Source organism: Alosa sapidissima, chromosome 4, assembly GCF_018492685.1.
Source record: "Alosa sapidissima isolate fAloSap1 chromosome 4, fAloSap1.pri, whole genome shotgun sequence".
NCBI lineage: Eukaryota > Metazoa > Chordata > Actinopteri > Clupeiformes > Clupeidae > Alosa > Alosa sapidissima.
Window position 1 is genome coordinate 29,643,141 of NC_055960.1, and position 18,098 is coordinate 29,661,238.

An 18,098-nucleotide genomic window follows, 5' to 3' on the forward strand; every position below is an offset into this window, starting at 1 on the left:
TCTGCTGCACACAATGCATAGACCTCTCTGGAATAAGTCCCGCCTCCGAAACATCCGGATCCACCCAACTTCTGGTTGTCGAATGTCTATGGGAAATAACATGGCGTTTCGAAAAATCTCTGTAAATCTCTGCTACCAACAGCTTTTTCAATAGTGGTGCTTCGGCATCGGGCTAGCCATGCAAATAAATCACTGTTTTACACCCATTTACGAGGCTCAATGTATCTCCACACTTCATTGGTAGACTTCTGAGGGCCCTGACTGGAATCCATGCATTTCCACTGAATTATTTTTGGAATCTGATCCCTTATCATACCTGTTCATTCTTACTCGTTGCTCGACTTATCGTGACTAAATTCAAGATGGCTGCAAACGCTAAACTTCGTGAAGATACTGTCTGTATAAATCGTCTTGTAAGTAAACTACCAGTGCTTTTTCAAAGTTCTCAATGTCTCGTTTTAAATGTCAGGGCCCTCGGAAGTCTACCAATGAAGTGTGGAGATACATTGAGCCTCGTAAATGGGTGTAAAACAGTGATTTATTTGCATGGCTAGCCCGATGCCGAAGCACCACTATTGAAAAAGCTGTTGGTAGCATCGGCTAACTAGCGCCAGGTTTTGGAGTGCAGGGGACAACCCGAGATGGGCTATGAGACATACGTTCACACTCGGTATCATGTTTCAATACACTTTAGGTCAATATCACACCGGAATTCTCCTTTAACTTTGGTTTGACTGTGCTGAGAGTTTGTTGGCTGTTATTGAGATATTTGAAAAAGAAAGAAATCGCTGACAAAGACACTAAAGACATGACGAGATGAGATTTTTTTTTTCATGAAAAACAGATAATGATAAGCAGACTAGGAATCAGAGGCTGAATCGTATTGAGTCGATAGCTTTATTTTGCATGACCTTAATCAGAACAGTAACACTTTTTAGAATGTATTAACAACCTATCAAACATGACGATTTCACGCAGGGTTAGTGCCACCCCCGTAGACAGGCTCTGGTGCCACGAACTCCATTTCGGTGAAGACAAACTATGAAACATTGCCGTTGCTATGCAACCTTGACTGGGGGAGTCGCGGCGTCCAAAGCGTGCGTTAGCTAAGTGCTTCTTACTGATATATTTATACTTTAACGGCACCGACAATCAAAAAATCCAGTGGAAACTAGATGCCAGAAGTGTGTAGGCCAATCGCCCCACCATTTTTTCCTACTTCGCCACTTACAGATGTTTGACAGGTATGATATTTCGAAAAGCCTTTTCCATAACCTCTTTGATGTCACTTTGGTATGACATTCTGATAACGCACACACACACACACACACACACACACACACACACACACACACACACACACACACACACACAACTCCTCTCTTCTCTTTCAGCCTGGCGCATACAGCACTTCACTCTATCTACCTGGCACACACTAACGCAACTTCTTGTTTTCGTCACATGTATGTGTGTGTGTGTGTGTGAGAGTGTGCAGATGCCAGCATAGTCATCTCCTCATTGACAGATCTATGAGCACATCTTACTCACTGTGTGTGTGTGTGTGTGTCTTCCTCACGGATTTGGATAAGTCTGATGAGGTGAGGTCTAAACAGCTCTTTACCACACCAACCCATACAGTATCAATCCAAAGCTGGTGTAGATGATCTTTTCTCGTCTCAGTGGGATCAGGGAAGTGTGGTGAGCTGTCAGCTGATGCGTCATGTGACCTCTAACTGGTTGGCCCTGATGGGTCTCCGTGGTGACACAGACTGCGTTCGACTTTCCCTGAGTGACCTCACTAAGGCTACAACGATAATGGCTAGTGCAAGGAAACCAGAATTGTTTGTGTGGACTGTAACTGGCGTGCCTGGCATCAAGCACACAGAGCCATGTAATCCACGGAAGACAGATGAAGTGTGTGTGTAACTTGTGAAACTTCACATATGTGCCAAGCACCTATGACTCGGGTGATAAGTGTGTGATATCTGAGTGAGAAGTCTGGCAGGGGCGAGCAGGATTGGTACTTGTGTGTGTGCGCATGCGTAAACTGACCCCTGCTGGGTGTGTGTAAGGTGTGCTGGTTGGAGGGTGTGGCAGACGGCGCTCTGTCGGGCGCGTCCGTGTCCTCGTCCTCTTCCTCGTCGTCTCCGGCCTCTAGGGGGCGCTGTCCATCGCCCAGCTCCAGGTTGCGCTTCTCCAGCAGCTCAGCCTGCTTCTTCTGCTTCTTCTTCAGCTTCTTCTTCCTGTTCTTAGACATCTTCTGGGGCTGGGGGAGGAACGGGGGAGGAATGGGGGGGGGGGGGGTGGAGAGAGAGAAAGAGACAGAGGAAGTGGAGGAGAGGAGAGAGAGAGAGAGGGACAGAAAGAGAGGGTGAGATAAGTTATAGAGATAGAGGGAGGCAGAGAGATAGGAAAAGAGAGAGAGAGACAGAAAAGAGTTAGAGAGATAGAGGGAGAGAGAAAACAACAGACAGAAGGACAGTGAACAAAGAGGGTGAAAGAAGGGTGAGGAGAGAGATGTTTTGAAAATCACTCACAGACACACACACAGACACACACACACACGCCTCTGGAGTGAGCATCTGGCAGACAAAGACTCATTCTCACTACTGTCGGTTCCAGCACAGGAATAATAGACACTTGGATGCCTACGCAATTCTCGTCTCTCTCTCACACACACACACACCACACTCACACAGATGCACTGAAACTGTCTGTCTGAAAAACACGAAAACACTCTCTTATCTAAGCAGTCTCCAGTCTTCAGGCACACACACATTCACATAACAGTCCTCCCCAAGACATCATCCTTGGTGCACACACGCACAAGCACAAACACACACACACGCACACACACAAAATCAAACAAACAAACAGACAAACACTTTTCTACAAGAATTCACTCTTTAGTAATCTCTTAAAAAAAGAATAGCATACAACCACATTCAGGCACACGCTGACGATAGTCTTCCATCACACACACACACACACATTTAGACGGCAGGGAAAAAGGCTTACTTGTTTTTGAGCCGGAGCTGTACTCACTGTAGAGAGAAACAAACAAGCAAATAAACATAAACACAAATAAATAATTGCACCACTGAGACCAATCAGTGTAAAACAGGACAGGAGGACGTATACGAGTGTGTGTGTGTGTGTGTGTGTGTGTGTGTGTGTGTGTGTGTGTGTGTGTAAGAGTCTGGCCAACACGGTAGGGCAGGAATCAAAGTGGACAACTCACACACACACACAGACAACACAACATGATGGAGAGAAAGGGAGGAAGAGCAAGAGAGAGATGGAGAATGAGAAACAAGTGACAGAGGAGAGAGATGGAGAATGAGAGAGGGAGGGAGGAAGAGAGGGAGGGAAGAAGAGAGAAAGAGGGAAAGAGAGGGAGGGAAGAAGAAAGAAAGAAAGAGGGACAGAGAGGGAGGGAGGAAGAGAGAAAGAGGGAGGGAGGGAGGATGGGATCATGAAGCTCTTGTCTGGTCTGAAGAAGTTTTTTCATGTCTCGCTAACATGACTCACAGACCCTCATTTAGTAAGTAGCTCTGGCATCTTTATACATAATATGACACTCCAATAACCATACACACACACACGGACACACCCGTGTACACACACACACACACACACACACACACACACACACACTAACACACACAGCTTTATACATCTACAGCATGTGTCATCTCTCAGAAAACAGCCCACAGGAATCACCATACACACACACACACGCACAGCTTCATATATCTACAGAATGTGTGATATCTCAGAAAACAGCCCACTAGAATCCCTCCTAATGAGTGTAAAAATGCAGATTTTGAAATTCCTAATGCACCCGGCCGGCTATCTCAACCATGGGCGTAGATTTAGGGTAGGACGCTATGGACTAGTCCTAATCAATATTTTAAGATGACCAAATTGTCCCCACCAATATTTTAGCGAACTTATTTGTGCTGCTGATCATTCCACCAGCACAACAGTACAAGAAACGTCATCATATGATTTGCTGAAAAACAGGGGGGGGGGGGGGGGGGGGAAGGGTTATCTGACATGCACGCTACAGTAGGCCTACACGCACGGAGAGTGACAAAGCACAGGCTACTGTAGGCTACTTGTTTGCACCCGGCAGTCAAGCGAGCGGGTGTGTCAACGACAACGGTAAGTTAGGGCTGTCTGCCTACATAGCCCATCCCAAAAAAGGCCAGAGTAAAACATTGTGATATTCCCTTTGCCCTTCAGTATGTACATGTTTGCCCCTTTTTGTGGTTTGTGGATAAGCTATGCCACCCACAAATATGAAGCTTTTTCATTGCAGTCTAGGCAAAATAATTAGCCATACAAATTGCCAACTGGTGACCAGGCTTTCAAATGCGGACTTTACTGTGTAAAATAGCATTCGCTGTTAGGATATTACCCAGGATATTGTCACAGCGAACCTAGTTAGGAGTCATGTTGGAGTGTTAGGAGTCATTGAATAAGGGTGTGCCGCACGGACAGTCACATAGGCTGTCACCATCACTGACTGTTAGGGCTACCAATCTTGCAGTCGCAATAAACAATGGATCCGAGACATTTTCCTGTTCCTATATTCTGTTTATGTAGGCTAATGTATTTGTGAATGTAGTCTGCACAATGCAAAGAAATAAAAGATAAACTGGTGCATTTCCATACTCATAGAAATGAACATTGCGAGACACTTATCTATTCTATCTCATCCCAGAAAGATTTTCTTTGACTTGTTCGTTTTTTTAACATTTATTTTATCTAATGACATAGCAAACATGATGAATTGAATCCACATATCCTTATGAATTGAATCCACATATCCTTGCACTTGCAAAACTATTTTTCTGCATTCACGTTCCTCTTAAAGTGACAGACACTCAATTAGATTTACACACCAAATGTGATGATATAGACAAGTGTAGCCTAATAATTTAAATATCAATATGATGTAATCAAATTACTAAATATGTTTATCTATTAGTAATCATGCAGATCATAAAATACTATAAATAATTATCAATATAAATTTATAGTTTATATGAATTCCAAAATATGAAAAAGAAACCTATGACAACCATCACTTTCTATGTGTGTGTATGGAGGGTCAATCAAATTCTATGATTGCCACTGATGTGAATGATCTCACAAATCACACAAACCAAATCAAATTTTAAAAAATCGCAATAGTATCGAAATCGAGATTCTTCACTTGCTATTGGCATTGAAACAATAATGTTGGTATCGTGACAACGGGAGTTGTGGATGTGTCCCCACCAAAGCTGAGACCAAACCTACGCCCTTGATCTCAACATACCAGCTGATGTTTAATTAAACCCCAAATGCGTTGAAGTGGTTGAGATGAGGACAGCACTCCAGCAACTCCTAAAAAGCCTGTCAAGAGCACGTCAGAACACCAAGTTCCCTAGAATTCTCTCTCTCCCCCTCCCTCCCCACTCCAGTCACTCCTCATTTCAGGGCCATTGCAGGCCTGCTGCGCTTAGGATCATTTCAAGCCCATTTATTCCAAACTGCTCTGACTGACTAAGAGCAAAATGAGTTCAGAATAACGTGAATGTCTGTGTGTATCTGTGTGTGTGTGTCTCTGACCTGCGGACCCTGATGGAGGCGGTCCTCCTGTGTGTGTGTGTGTGTGTGTGTGTCTGACCTACGGACCCTGATGGAGGCGGTCCTCCTGTGCACTGCCACTCGCTGGCCTCTGCAGCCAGTCGCCGGACGTACGGCAGGATGTTCTCTGGTGTGGATGATCTTACACTTATTGTGCAGGTATTCCAGACCCTGCAGAACCTGACCACACACAGGAGAACATAGAACAAGGAACATCAACAACAGCGAACAGGAGAGGAGAGCCGAACTTAGAACCATGCACAACAGCACCAGAGAGCACACACCGGAGAACTTAGAACCAGGTACATAAACAACAAAAGAAACAAATCGAATGCTCAAATAAAAGCGTGGTATATGCATGCATTTACTCATCATTGCATTTACACACCCACATATTTAAACAGTGTATTTAAAACAGTAGCCGACAATCAAAAAATCCAGTGGAAACTTGATGGCAGAAGTGTGTAGGCCAATCGGCCCACCATTTTTTTTCTACTTCGCCACCTACAGATGTTTGACAGGTATGATATTTCGAAACGCCATGTTATTTCCCATAGACATTCAACGCCCGGAAGTTGGGTGGATCCGGATGTTTCGGAGGCGGGACTTATTCCAGAGAGGTCTATTAACCCCTAGGTTCATTTTGCGCCGGAATTGTCCTTTAATTGCGTTAGAAGAAGAAGAAGCCTAGGAAGAACAGTACAGTGCATTTCAATGACCTGTAATAATAATAATAATCCAGTCCAGCACATTTTTTCCACAAAAATAAATCATACTGAAAGGCCTATATGATTCTAACTGTCTCACTAAATTGCATTATACACACTCAATTCTCACTGGTATCTGCTAGACAACAAGTACCAAAACATGATTAGTTCATAGATTTCACATGTAAAATTCATTTTATACAACCCCACCCCCATCTTGCCTGTTCATAATTCTGAGAAATTCTTGAATTGTGTGCATGTGTGCATGTACACGTTAATGTTTATGTGTGTGTGTGTGTGTGTGTGCGTGCTTGTGTGTTTGCCTGAGTATGTGTGTTTGTGCATGTGCATGCATGCGTACATATGTCTACTGTGTGAGTATGTGTCATACATATGATTACTGTGAATGTATGTGTGTGCGTGTGTATCTGTTTATGCACATGTGTGCACATGGAATGGGTTAACATGACCCCTGGAGGCAAACATACGGAAAAAATTGGTCATCCTAGGCCCTACAGTTCTCAAGATATTCACAAAAAACTGTGTCTGCCCTACCCTCCTTTCAGGGGGTCCAGTACAGCGGGGGGGCTACAGATCAAAACGAAAAACGATGGTTCCATGCTATCCATGTGGGGTTACATGCCCACCAAGTTCCGTGTACCCCGGTCTTTCAGTGTCCCGGGAATCCTTGTTGGTGTACGGTCACTAAATGTACACATAAATTATTTTATTGTAAGGCCCGCCATTAACGAAAGTTCACAAAACTTGGCATGCATTTGGAGGGTGTCATAATGATCCTACACTTTCAATTTCGTGCAGTTTTGACCATGTCAGCCAGAGATATTGTGATGAAAACACCTAATTTTTTGCTTTTTAATTTTTAACTAGGTGGCGCTATACATGAAATAAGTGGTAATGGGATGGGTTGACATGCCCCCTTAAGACCAACATACAAAAAAAAGGTGGACCTCCTAGGCCCTACGGTTCTCGAGATATTCACAGAAAACTGTCTCCGGCCACCTACAGGCCAGTTGGTGTATAGTAACATAAATTAATTTATTGTGTGGCCCGCCATGAACGGAATTCCATGAAACTTGGCGTGCATTCAGAGGGTGTCATAATGATCCTACACTTCCAATTTCGTGCAGTTTTGACTATGTTAGGTCACAGATACCTTCAATTACAACACCTCATTTTTACTTTTTTGTGTTTAACTAGGTGGCGCTATACATAAAATGAGTGGTCATGGAATGGGTTGACATGGCCCCTTGAGATCAACATACCAAAAAAATGGTCCTCCTAAACCTTACGGTTCTCAAGATATTCACAGAAAACTGTGTCTGCCCTACCCTCCTTTCGGGGGGTGCAGTCCAGCGGGGGGGCTACAGATCAAAACGAAAAACGATGGTTCCATGCTATTCATATGGGGTTATATGCCCACCAAGTTTCGTCTACCCCGGTCTTTCAGTGTCCTGGGAATCCTTGACGGAAATTTGGACATGCAAAAAAAAAAAAAAAAAAAAAATCTGACTAAACCTATCGCTGCGCGGCGGTCATAAGAAGACTTCGGATAACAGAACAGTGCATTTTGTATGCACTGTAATTATTTAAACAGAGAATTATCTTGCTAACTTACCTTGGTAACTAACCAAGGTCCACTTTACTAGCCTCCGTGGGTAAGTAGCAGGTAAGTAGCCGGTAATTAAATGTATAAAGACGTGACATGAGCTATGAAAGAACAAAACACGTTAATACATGAAGGTTGAAAAATAGCACATTTTCAACAAGCTAGACGTCTGCTAGCAACTTACATACCACGTCAGCAGCAAACCGAATTTAGGCTACTGGAGGAATCTACCTAGCGTTTTGTCATTCAACGTTGACACTTGTTTGAGAAGTTGAAGTCGTTCTCTATCTCCGTTGCTTCTAGCGCCACGGTGGTTAAAAATGGTACAGTCCATAATAGGGGTGTCTGAAATCGCTTTACATTCAATTTTTCTTAGTGAAAATAGGAGTTGACTTGTATTGTAGCCAACTGTAATGATATTTTTTCACAATATCACAAAAATTATCTGACCCCCCAAAACTGATATTTCTGTCTCTTTGGGGGTCTTACTGGGTCTTAATTGGGGGGTACAGTACCCCCCAGTACCCCCTGTAATTCAAACTATAAATGGAGTGACTGGTCCTGCCATACTCAGACCCCAGGTATGCCATACACTAGACCCGCTACAGTTTGCATACCAGGAGAAAGTGGGCGTGGACGATGCCATCACTTATCTCCTACACAGGACACATTCTCATCTAGACAAGGGAAAAAGTGCTGTGAGAATCATGTTCTTTGATTTCTCAAGTGCTTTTAACACCATCCAACCCATCAGACTGAGAGACAAGCTCTTGGAGATGAGTGTGGACGCTCACCTGGTATCCTGGATTACAGATTACCTGACCGAGCGACCACAGTTTGTGAGACTGAAGAACTGTCTCTCTGACACTGTGATCAGCAGCACCCGAGCTCCACAGGGATCTTTGCTCTCGCCAATCCTGTTTACCCTGTACACATCTGACTTCTGTTACAACACAGAGTCATGCCACATGCAGAAGTTCTCTGATGATACTGCAATTGTGGGGTGTATCAGGGACGAGCAAGAGGAGGAGTACAGGAGCCTGGTGGAGGACTTTGTGCAATGGTGCAAACTCAACCACCTTCAACTCAACACTTAAAAGACCAAGGAGATGGTGGTGGATTTCCGCAGGTCAAATCCCGCTCTGCTACCAGTCTCTATTGATGGGGTCAGTGTGGAGGTGGTAAACACCTACCAGAGCTACAACTGGACAATAAATTGGACTGGTCAGCCAATATTGAAGCACTCTACAAGAAAGGGCAGAGCAGGCTGTCCTTCAATGTCTGCAGTAAGCTCCTCAGGGTGTTTTATCAGTCTGTTGTTGCCAGCGTCCTCTTCTATGCTGTGGTATGCTGGGGAGGAAGCACAAAGAAGAAGGATGCTGGGAGACTAGATAGGCTGGTAAGGAAAGCTGGCTCTGTCGTGGGAGCCGAACTGGAGTGCACCACTTCTATATCGGACAAAAGGACCCTGAACAAACTGATCAGCATCTTGGACAATGAATGTCATCCACTCCTCAGCACAATTGTAAAGCAGAAGAGCCTGATCAGCTGGATACTTCGCTCATTGTCATGCACAACTGACACACTGATGAAGTCATTTGTCCCCAGGGCCATTGAACTGTTCAACGCTTCACTTAAGGGTAGAGGAGAGATAGACTTCTCTGCATAGTCGGTGTACATGCTATATTAGCACATTTGCACAACCCCTCCCTCCCTCCTGGACTGTGGCCATACTTGATGCTTAATACCTTATACTCAATACTTGACCAATGCACCCTTGACAGGGACAACAAGGAAGCGATCATCCTCAGCTGCACTCTGAATTACAGGCTCAGTCCCTGTCTTGTCATGCTTGACCATCCTTAAGAACACTATGTTGATATTGGATTTAGTTTATATAGTATATTTAGTGTATAGTATTTTAGTATCATGTTTATCTTCTACTGTCTCTATTGTACAGTGGAGTTTTTTTGTATATTACTTTTTCTGCTGTAAGTGCATGTTGTGTGTGATGTCTGTATGCTACTGAGACCTTGAATTTCCCCTTGGGGATCAATAAAGTATCTATCTATCTATCTATCTATCTATCTATCTATATATCCATCCATCCATCCAGCTGCAGGCCACTCTTTGTGAATCTCCCCCACATTTTTGAATGGGTTTTGTTTCACAATCCTCTCCAGGGTGTGCGGTTATCTCTGTTGCTTGTACACTTTTTTCTACCACATCTTTTCCTTTCCTTCGCCTCTCTTTTGGCCGTGATTGGACACAGAGCTCTGTGAACAGCCAGCCTCTTTAGCATTAGACCTCTGAAGTTCGCCTACAAAAAAGCTGCCATCTTTGACATCCAGTATCTGGCGATTTTTCCTATGGGAAAATAACATGGGGATTTTGAATAATCGCACCTGTTAAAGTCTCGTGGGGATGAAAAAGTATGAAATGAAGACGTTTTCCTGAACACACTTTTGTCCTCTGCCTTCGAGTGGATACTGTTATCTCCGGTAAGTGAAGGCGGCACACTTCGATTTTTGCTACCCCAGAGCTAACTTGCAATGCAATTTGCCATAGGTAGTTAGCTTCAATTAACAACCGGATCTCCTTATATGGGCAAAGATGGCCGTTTTGGATCTTTTTTGTAGGCGAACTTCAGAGGTCTATGACCTTTTGTGTCTTGCCCTCCTTGTGCAAGGTGTCAATGGTCGTCTTTTGGACAACTGTCAAGTCAGCAGTCTTCCCCATGATTGTGTAGCCCAGAACTAGACTGAGAGACCATTTAAAGGCCTTTGCAGGTGTTCTGAGTTAATTAGCTGATTAGAGTATGGCACCAGGTGTCTTCAATATTGAACCTTTTTACAATATTCTAATTTTCTGAGATACTGAATTTGGGGTTTTCATTAGTTGTCAGTTATAATCATCAAAATGAAAAGAAATAAACAGTTGAAATATATCAGTCTGTGTGGACTGAATGTATACATTATGTTATGTATAACATTAAGTTTCATATATAAGTTTCACTTTTTGAATGGAATTGAAATAAATCAACTTTTTCATGATATTCTAATTATATGACCAGCACCTGTACATTTGAAGCAATCGACACACTCTCAGTCTTTATTTCTCAGACAACATGCCTAGCCTAAGCTATACTCTCTTCTGAATTATTTTCATGGGCATATTATTGCACTGCGCTTCAGTGTGCTTTCTCACATAAATACAACAAATGTTTCAGACTTCCTGTGATTAATAGCTAGGCTACATAAACACTGATAAATGTGCTTTATACGTGATTGTTATCATTGTTGTTATTGATTTCAAGTTGAACCTTTCTCCTCCCCGAAATCCTCGGGCAGGAGTGTGTCTTGCCGGTTGCCCAGCACAAAGGCCAGAGAGGAGAGGAAGAACGAGTCAAGGATGGCGAGGATGGCCAGGATGAAGGCCCAGCGCACCGTGCAGTGCCCCAGCTTGTACTTATCCGTCATCTGCCCACACAAGCGCTTCACCTCCGGCGAATCCCAGCCGTCAGGATAAAGCAGACAGCCGATGGCCATACAACCACCTGCACATTAGGAGACGGCAACACACACTATCATCATCATCATCATCATCATCATCATGTTCACATTGATCTTGATTGACAGCATGCAAAGTGTCAACAGATCTTTTGGACCAATATTGGTTCTCATATCCATATTTGAGGGGCAGCCGACCGGTAAGCACTTTGGACTTGTAACCGGAGGGTTGCCGGTTTGAACCCCGACCAGTAGGCACGGCTGAAGTGCCCTTGAACAAGGCACCTAACCCCACACTGCTCCCCGAGCACCGCTGTTGTTGCAGGCAGCTCACTGCGCCGGGATTGGTGTGTGCTTCACCTAACTGTGTGTTCACTGTGTGTGCTGAGTGTGTTTCACTAATTCACGGATTGGGATAAATGCAGAGACCAAATTTCCCTCACGGGATCAAAAGAGTATATATACTTATACTTATACTTATCCGTTTTTGGCCAGATATCTATCCACTATTTTAGTATTTAGCCTATACCTGATTCGACTACCAACTGTTAACGAGGTGACCTCCCAGGTGAAAATAAGCTAAACAAGATACCAAGAAATTAAATTTAAAAAGTAGTTTCGTGGCGACCTCAGACCCGTGGCCTTCGCGCTGTGTCATGCCTTGGCTTTCACCTGTGCAGTCACCGTGCGCCAGATGTCGAGTTGCAGAGTCATGGGATACACTCTCACTAGTCCCCTGAGATCATGATGAGTGAAAGTGGGAATTTAAGCCGGTCTGGGCAATGCATTCCACGTTTCAGTGAGTAGACGACGCAGAGTACTTCACTATGGTGCGGGAATCGTGCCGAAAAAACCATCCATCGGATCAACCAACCTATCGACCAACCGAACGTCCTACCACCCGCCTTACTTACATGTATCAGAATAATTGCCTTTTTATAAGCAGCCTACATATACCTACATGAACTTACACGTATCCAACATGTGCCCAGAATTGTTGCAACATGTACTTATTCTGTTGGAATATGATGGATACATGTAGGAACACTGTACAATGTTGAAACTTCATTAAATTAACATTCATTAGTCTATTTGTGTCGTTATTAGTGACAAGCTATTGCTATTGTTGCTTAAACTATTATGCGTAATAACCATCTGCAAAACAGGACTATAACCAATTATCTGCGAGATATGAGAAATGCCATAGGCTGGCCTTATTTTCTCTTTCTTACATCAATATGTTATGAGCCCACTTCAAATCCTCTCCAAATATGTGATTATGTATCCTAGCCTATAGGCTAAGTTTAACAACGTTTTATGGACAATATCCCTCGGACTGCAATTTGAATAGATTTTGCTGTGCTGTACTGTAAAAGTAGGCCTACGGCAATTTCTTAGAGTGGCTTGAGATTAACATAGCCTAAATACTGTAATGTTGACACTAATAAAGATACGTTTATTAAGTAGGCTAACAAATGAAAAGTGTTTTCAGCTGAAATGGCATGAAGGCTATATGTGGACTGCCTGGACCTTTGAGCAAAACATCAGCAGACAGAGAAGCCCTCAGTGTAGCAATGCAGACTGCTCGGGGGAACCTGCTTATCCAACTGTGGGTCGCCAGTCGAACTGACAGGCATATCATCATAAATTCGCATTTATTTCAATTTGGCTATAGGCTACGATTAAAGTTCCTATGGTTCATAACTACTCGCAATATGCTATCGACACTAGTTATAACCACAATTTGTAGCCCTATTGGTCATGTTAAGCGTTACTTGCAATGTGAAACTAAAATCTAAGACAGTAGAAAATTATGTTTAAAGTCTTTAAACATAATTTTCTACTGTCTTAGATTTTAGACAAACAGACAAAATGCACCAAAAACAAAACCTCCGGAGAGGTATTTGTTGTTGCATGATAAAGCAATGAACGTGCTGGTAGGCGTTTGACATGACGTTTGATGGATCCACCGGTTGGTAGGAAGGGAGGTTTTTGGCATCATTCCCGCGCTATACGCGTGAAGTAGAAAATCAATTCCTGAGCAATCGATAACTAATTCAGCACCTTCACTTGGGACAGCGCCTTTGTAACGTCTAACGTAAGAGGCAGCGTGTTCCTAAGGGACACTTCGCGGAACACACTTAGGAACATAAACAACTTTGGAAAGATATATCTTTTGAGTCTTCTTAGCGCGCTAAGAGTGAGCGTTATCGGGGAACCGGCCCCACATTTCGCGGACGAAATTGACTGGTGGCCTTTTCCTTTCGTGGACATAATGCTGAATGCACTATTCACTGTCGTAGACGAAATAAACCATTTTTTTTGGTAAAAAGTAATTCTGTCTATACGTAAATACGGAATGCACCTACACGCATTATTCTGTGAATCCCATTTTAATTTCGTCCACAAAAGTATTGTGTTGTGTTACAGAAGGCATTCTGTCCACGCAATAGTAACTTACGAAATGCATTCAGTGACATATGCTTTCATTCTGTGGACGAAATGCATAATAGAAACACGTACAATACATTTCGTGAGTCAGCAGTTTATGAAATGAATGTGTCACGATCATTTCATTACGTGGACGAAATGCATAACAGAATCACGAAATCAGTTTTGTGACTTGCTACAATACAGTTCGTGAGTCAGCAGTTTACGAAATTAATTATGTGTCACGATAATTTCATTACGTGGACGAAATGCATAACAGAATCACGAAATCAGTTTTGTGACCTGCTACAATACATTTTGTGAGTCAGCAGTTTACGAAATGAATTGTGTGTCACGATAATTTCATTACGTGGACGAAATGCATAACAGAATCACGAAATCAGTTTTGTGACCTGCTACAATACATTTCGTGAGTCAGTTTACGTAATGAATTATGTGTCACGATAATTTCATTACATGGACAAAATGCATAAGAGAATCACGAAATCAGCTTTGTGACCTGCTACAATACCGTGCAGTTCCCCAGCGTGTACTTATCCGTCCTCTGCCCGCACATGCGCTTCACCTCCGGCGAATCCCAGCCGTCAGGATAAATCAGACAGCCGATGACCATACAACCACCTGCACATTAGGAGACGGCAACACACACTATCATCATCATCATCATCATCATGTTCACATTGATCTTGATTGACAGCATGCAAAGTGTCAACAGATCTTTTGGACCAATATTGGTTCTCATATCCATATTTGAGGGGCAGCCGACCGGTAAGCACTTTGGACTTGTAACCGGAGGGTTGCCGGTTTGAACCCCGACCAGTAGGCACGGCTGAAGTGCCCTTGAACAAGGCACCTAACCCCACACTGCTCCCCGAGCACCGCTGTTGTTGCAGGCAGCTCACTGCGCCGGGATTGGTGTGTGCTTCACCTAACTGTGTGTTCACTGTGTGTGCTGAGTGTGTTTCACTAATTCACGGATTGGGATAAATGCAGAGACCAAATTTCCCTCACGGGATCAAAAGAGTATATATACTTATACTTATACTTATCCGTTTTTGGCCAGATATCTATCCACTATTTTAGTATTTATACCTGATTCGACTACCAACTGTTAACGAGGTGACCTCCCAGGTGAAAATAAGCTAAACAAGATACCAAGAAATTAAATTTAAAAAGTAGTTTCGTGGCGACCTCAGACCCGTGGCCTTCGCGCTGCGTCATGCCTTGGCTTTCACCTGTGCAGTCACCGTGCGCCAGGTGTCGAGTTGCAGAGTCATGGGATACACTCTCATTAGTCCCCTGAGATCATGATGAGTGAAAGTGGGAATTTAAGCCGGTCTGGACAATGCATTCCACGTTTCAGTGAGTAGACGACGCAGAGTACTTCACATCCATTAATCTGTCCAAGATCCTGAATAACTATTTTTCTGACATAATCTAACAATCCGGGAGCGTGCGTGGTGTTATTGAATGCTGAGATGTAGTAGGACTACGGCTTTAATACGGCTTTAATGCAAACAGCGCCAAAACTGAGATCACATTTATTGTGGTGTAAGGGACTGTTCGTTATTTATAAACGGGGCCACCGGAGGAAAATAGGGGAGGGTCATGTCTTTTTATTCTTTGTTGAGGGGAGGGTCAACTTTTTTTTTGTCTAGGAGGGGGGGGATCACCCATCTTTTGTATTAATGAAAACAGCAAAAAGTCAAAGTGGCTTGTTTGATTGTTGATTTCTGTCGCCATATAACGTTCTCTTTCGTTCCATAGCTCTGTCAACATTGAACAATGAAAATAAAGGAGATTTCCCGGGTTTCTCACGCAAAATACGGAAAATGTCAACATTCGTCCCCATTAACGTTGGAAGGGTTGGAGCAACAAAGTAGCCTACTTTATTCACGCCTAACAGGCTATATCCATTTGGTCAACTTTATCCAGCCCTAAAAAAGCTAAATTTAACTTTGGTTTACTTGTAGTTTACCGTGTAGCCTAACTTTAAACAGTGTGCATGCTTAACATAAAGCATACTTGTGCTTCATTCATCCACACATCCAGCTCCTAACGTTTTGACAAGCATTTCTACCAATTGACCTTGTTCCTGCCCACCTCTAGGTTTGCTGTCTCCATCCTATAGTAGGTCTATTTATTGGTAACCAGCAACAAGTGCAATTTGTTAATCGCTGTCATTCTCTCTCCTGCCAACAAAAATTTGTTACGTTCCAAGTAGCAGTGCGTAATTCTGCTTCATAAAGTTGAACAAATACATTTGGTCATATAAATAGCCAGTTTGGTCTACAGTGTAGAGTTGGTAAGTTATGCTTGGCCAACTTGGAGTGAATATACAGGGGGAATTCTTTGTCTAGCTGAGTAGCCTGGCAGGTGCGCACGTAGACATAGCCTACGGCCGAACACTGCAAGCGCCAATAAATCGTGCTCTCACGACAACCACGTCGTTAACTTAAATAGGCCTAGGTTAACATCACTCTGAGTTCGCATTCAAGCAAGCAAAACGATGATTTGAATACATCTGTTTCACTGGAAGGGCAAGGGGTAACAACAGGACAACACAGAGACAGGCCAGAATGCAGGACTAATGTTATGAGAGTATTACAGTAGGCTAATATGGAATATTCTACGGGAAAATATTAAAACGGCAAGACAGCGGGGAAAGGTTAAAATGATAAACCCGGAAAAAGTTGGCATGTTAGGTATTTTTCGGTCCCTGTGATTATTTGTGAAATTGTGGAAACGGCCTTTTCAAGTCATTTGAGAAGGAAGGAGTGTAGCAAGCTCCCAAATTGACGCTCGTCTGAGAAATTGAGTTTTGTATAATGTTCAAATGTTCAAGGTTCAAATGTTCAAGGTTATTTTGGATAATGTTCAGCTTCGGCAGCTTTACAATGACTGAGGAAGCCTAGAGAGTCCATAGCAACATGTTCATGTGTTGAATTTGTTATTACCCAGTGTGCTTTGTTGAATGGTCTCAATGTTTTATTGTTTTATTTCATGTGAATACCTACTAGAGGAGTAACTTTTCAAGTAGGCTAATGCAGTTGCAGGAAGTGTGCATTTAGTTCCCATGCTTATTGTGTTTCCACAACAATGTTAGTGAGTAAATGTACTGAAATGGCCACCATCTTGGTGAAGTGCGATGTGTAAGATCAGAAAGCAGAGATTGATTTTCAGACGGTAGCTTAAGTCGATGTGTTTTTATAGCGCTTTAGAGCTTGGGCGGAAGATATCGACAATTAGTCGGGGAGGGTCATGTCTTTTTTACCAATGCTGCCAGAGGGTCGCTGAAAATTATCTTCCAGGCAGGGGAAGGTCATACAACTTTTGATTGAAGCACTCATAATCCCTCCGGTAGGCCAGTTTATAAATAACGAACAGTCCCTAAGTGAAACCATATAGGTCATGCAACCCTCTCACGTACACTTGCCCCCTTCATACATGCATCTTCTTCATAATAATGGATTGATGTGCATATGCAGCTATTGAAACTAATGTAATTTTGTCCTTCTAATATAACGCACAGACACCGCCCTGAGTTTCACTGAAGTAGGTCCAAATCAGATTAGTAAAAGCGCACAGCAAGGTCAAACACATAGCTGTCATACTCACAGGAGGCCAGCTGGATCCAGGCGCAGATCTTGTACACGCTGCCCGAGTTGAAGAAGAAGAATAGGTTGAAGCAGACGATGCTGGCGACCACCAGCAGCATGGAGATCCCTACGAAGAACATGGCCGTTTTGAACGCGCTCGAGGGGATGGAGCCGAAGTCCAGCGCACTGCCCTTGCACGTGCGCTCGCCGGTAAGCGCGTTGCCGATGCAGTAGTGGAACAGGCCGAAGTAGCCCGCCTGTGGCGTGTTGACGCTGTCTCCGATCCAGTACGGCTGGATGAACACACACATGTTAATGACGGCGTACACGATGGTGAGAACTATCCACATGGCACCGATCGCTCGCGCATTCCTCACGTAGTTGGTGTGGTAGATTCGGACAGCCTGCTTGGCGGGTATCAAATTTTCCGGGTTGGATGTCATAATCCGGGTTGAAACTTTCACTCTGTAAAAACTAAAGTGTTACATAAACGAATCTCTTTCCTCCTGTCATTCCTTTCTATGTTTTCTTGCGAGGTGTTAATTTATTTCGGCTGATTGGTTGT

General features: G+C 43.4%; 1 protein-coding gene across 3 annotated transcripts; it reads right to left on the reverse strand.

The window, feature by feature from the left end:
• Positions 1-11,066: 11,066 nt before the first annotated feature.
• On the reverse strand, positions 11,067-18,098 carry LOC121706530 (LHFPL tetraspan subfamily member 5 protein-like). Of its 3 annotated transcripts, none has more exons than XM_042088354.1 (3): positions 17,553-18,098; positions 14,446-14,555; positions 11,387-11,530 (listed from the first exon to the last, which is right to left on the reverse strand). In XM_042088354.1, the coding sequence occupies exons 1-3, from the start codon at positions 17,974-17,976 to the stop codon at positions 11,471-11,473; spliced, it is 594 nt and encodes a 197-aa protein (XP_041944288.1). In that variant the 5' UTR covers positions 17,977-18,098; the 3' UTR covers positions 11,387-11,470. The 3 variants fall into 3 exon arrangements, with proteins under 3 accessions (XP_041944287.1, XP_041944288.1, XP_041944289.1); XM_042088355.1 differs by having other exon boundaries at positions 11,474-11,530; positions 14,434-14,555; XM_042088353.1 differs by lacking the exon at positions 14,446-14,555 and having other exon boundaries at positions 11,067-11,530.

Bases quoted from the DNA above. Each gene is read 5' to 3' on its own strand.
- LOC121706530 (XM_042088353.1), bottom strand. From the start codon at position 17,976: ATGACATCCAACCCGGAAAATTTGATACCCGCCAAGCAGGCTGTCCGA. The intron at 11,531-17,552 runs GTGAGTATGACA...CCTAATGTGCAG, and splicing joins CTGGATCCAGCTGGCCTCCT to GTGGTTGTATGGCCATCGGC.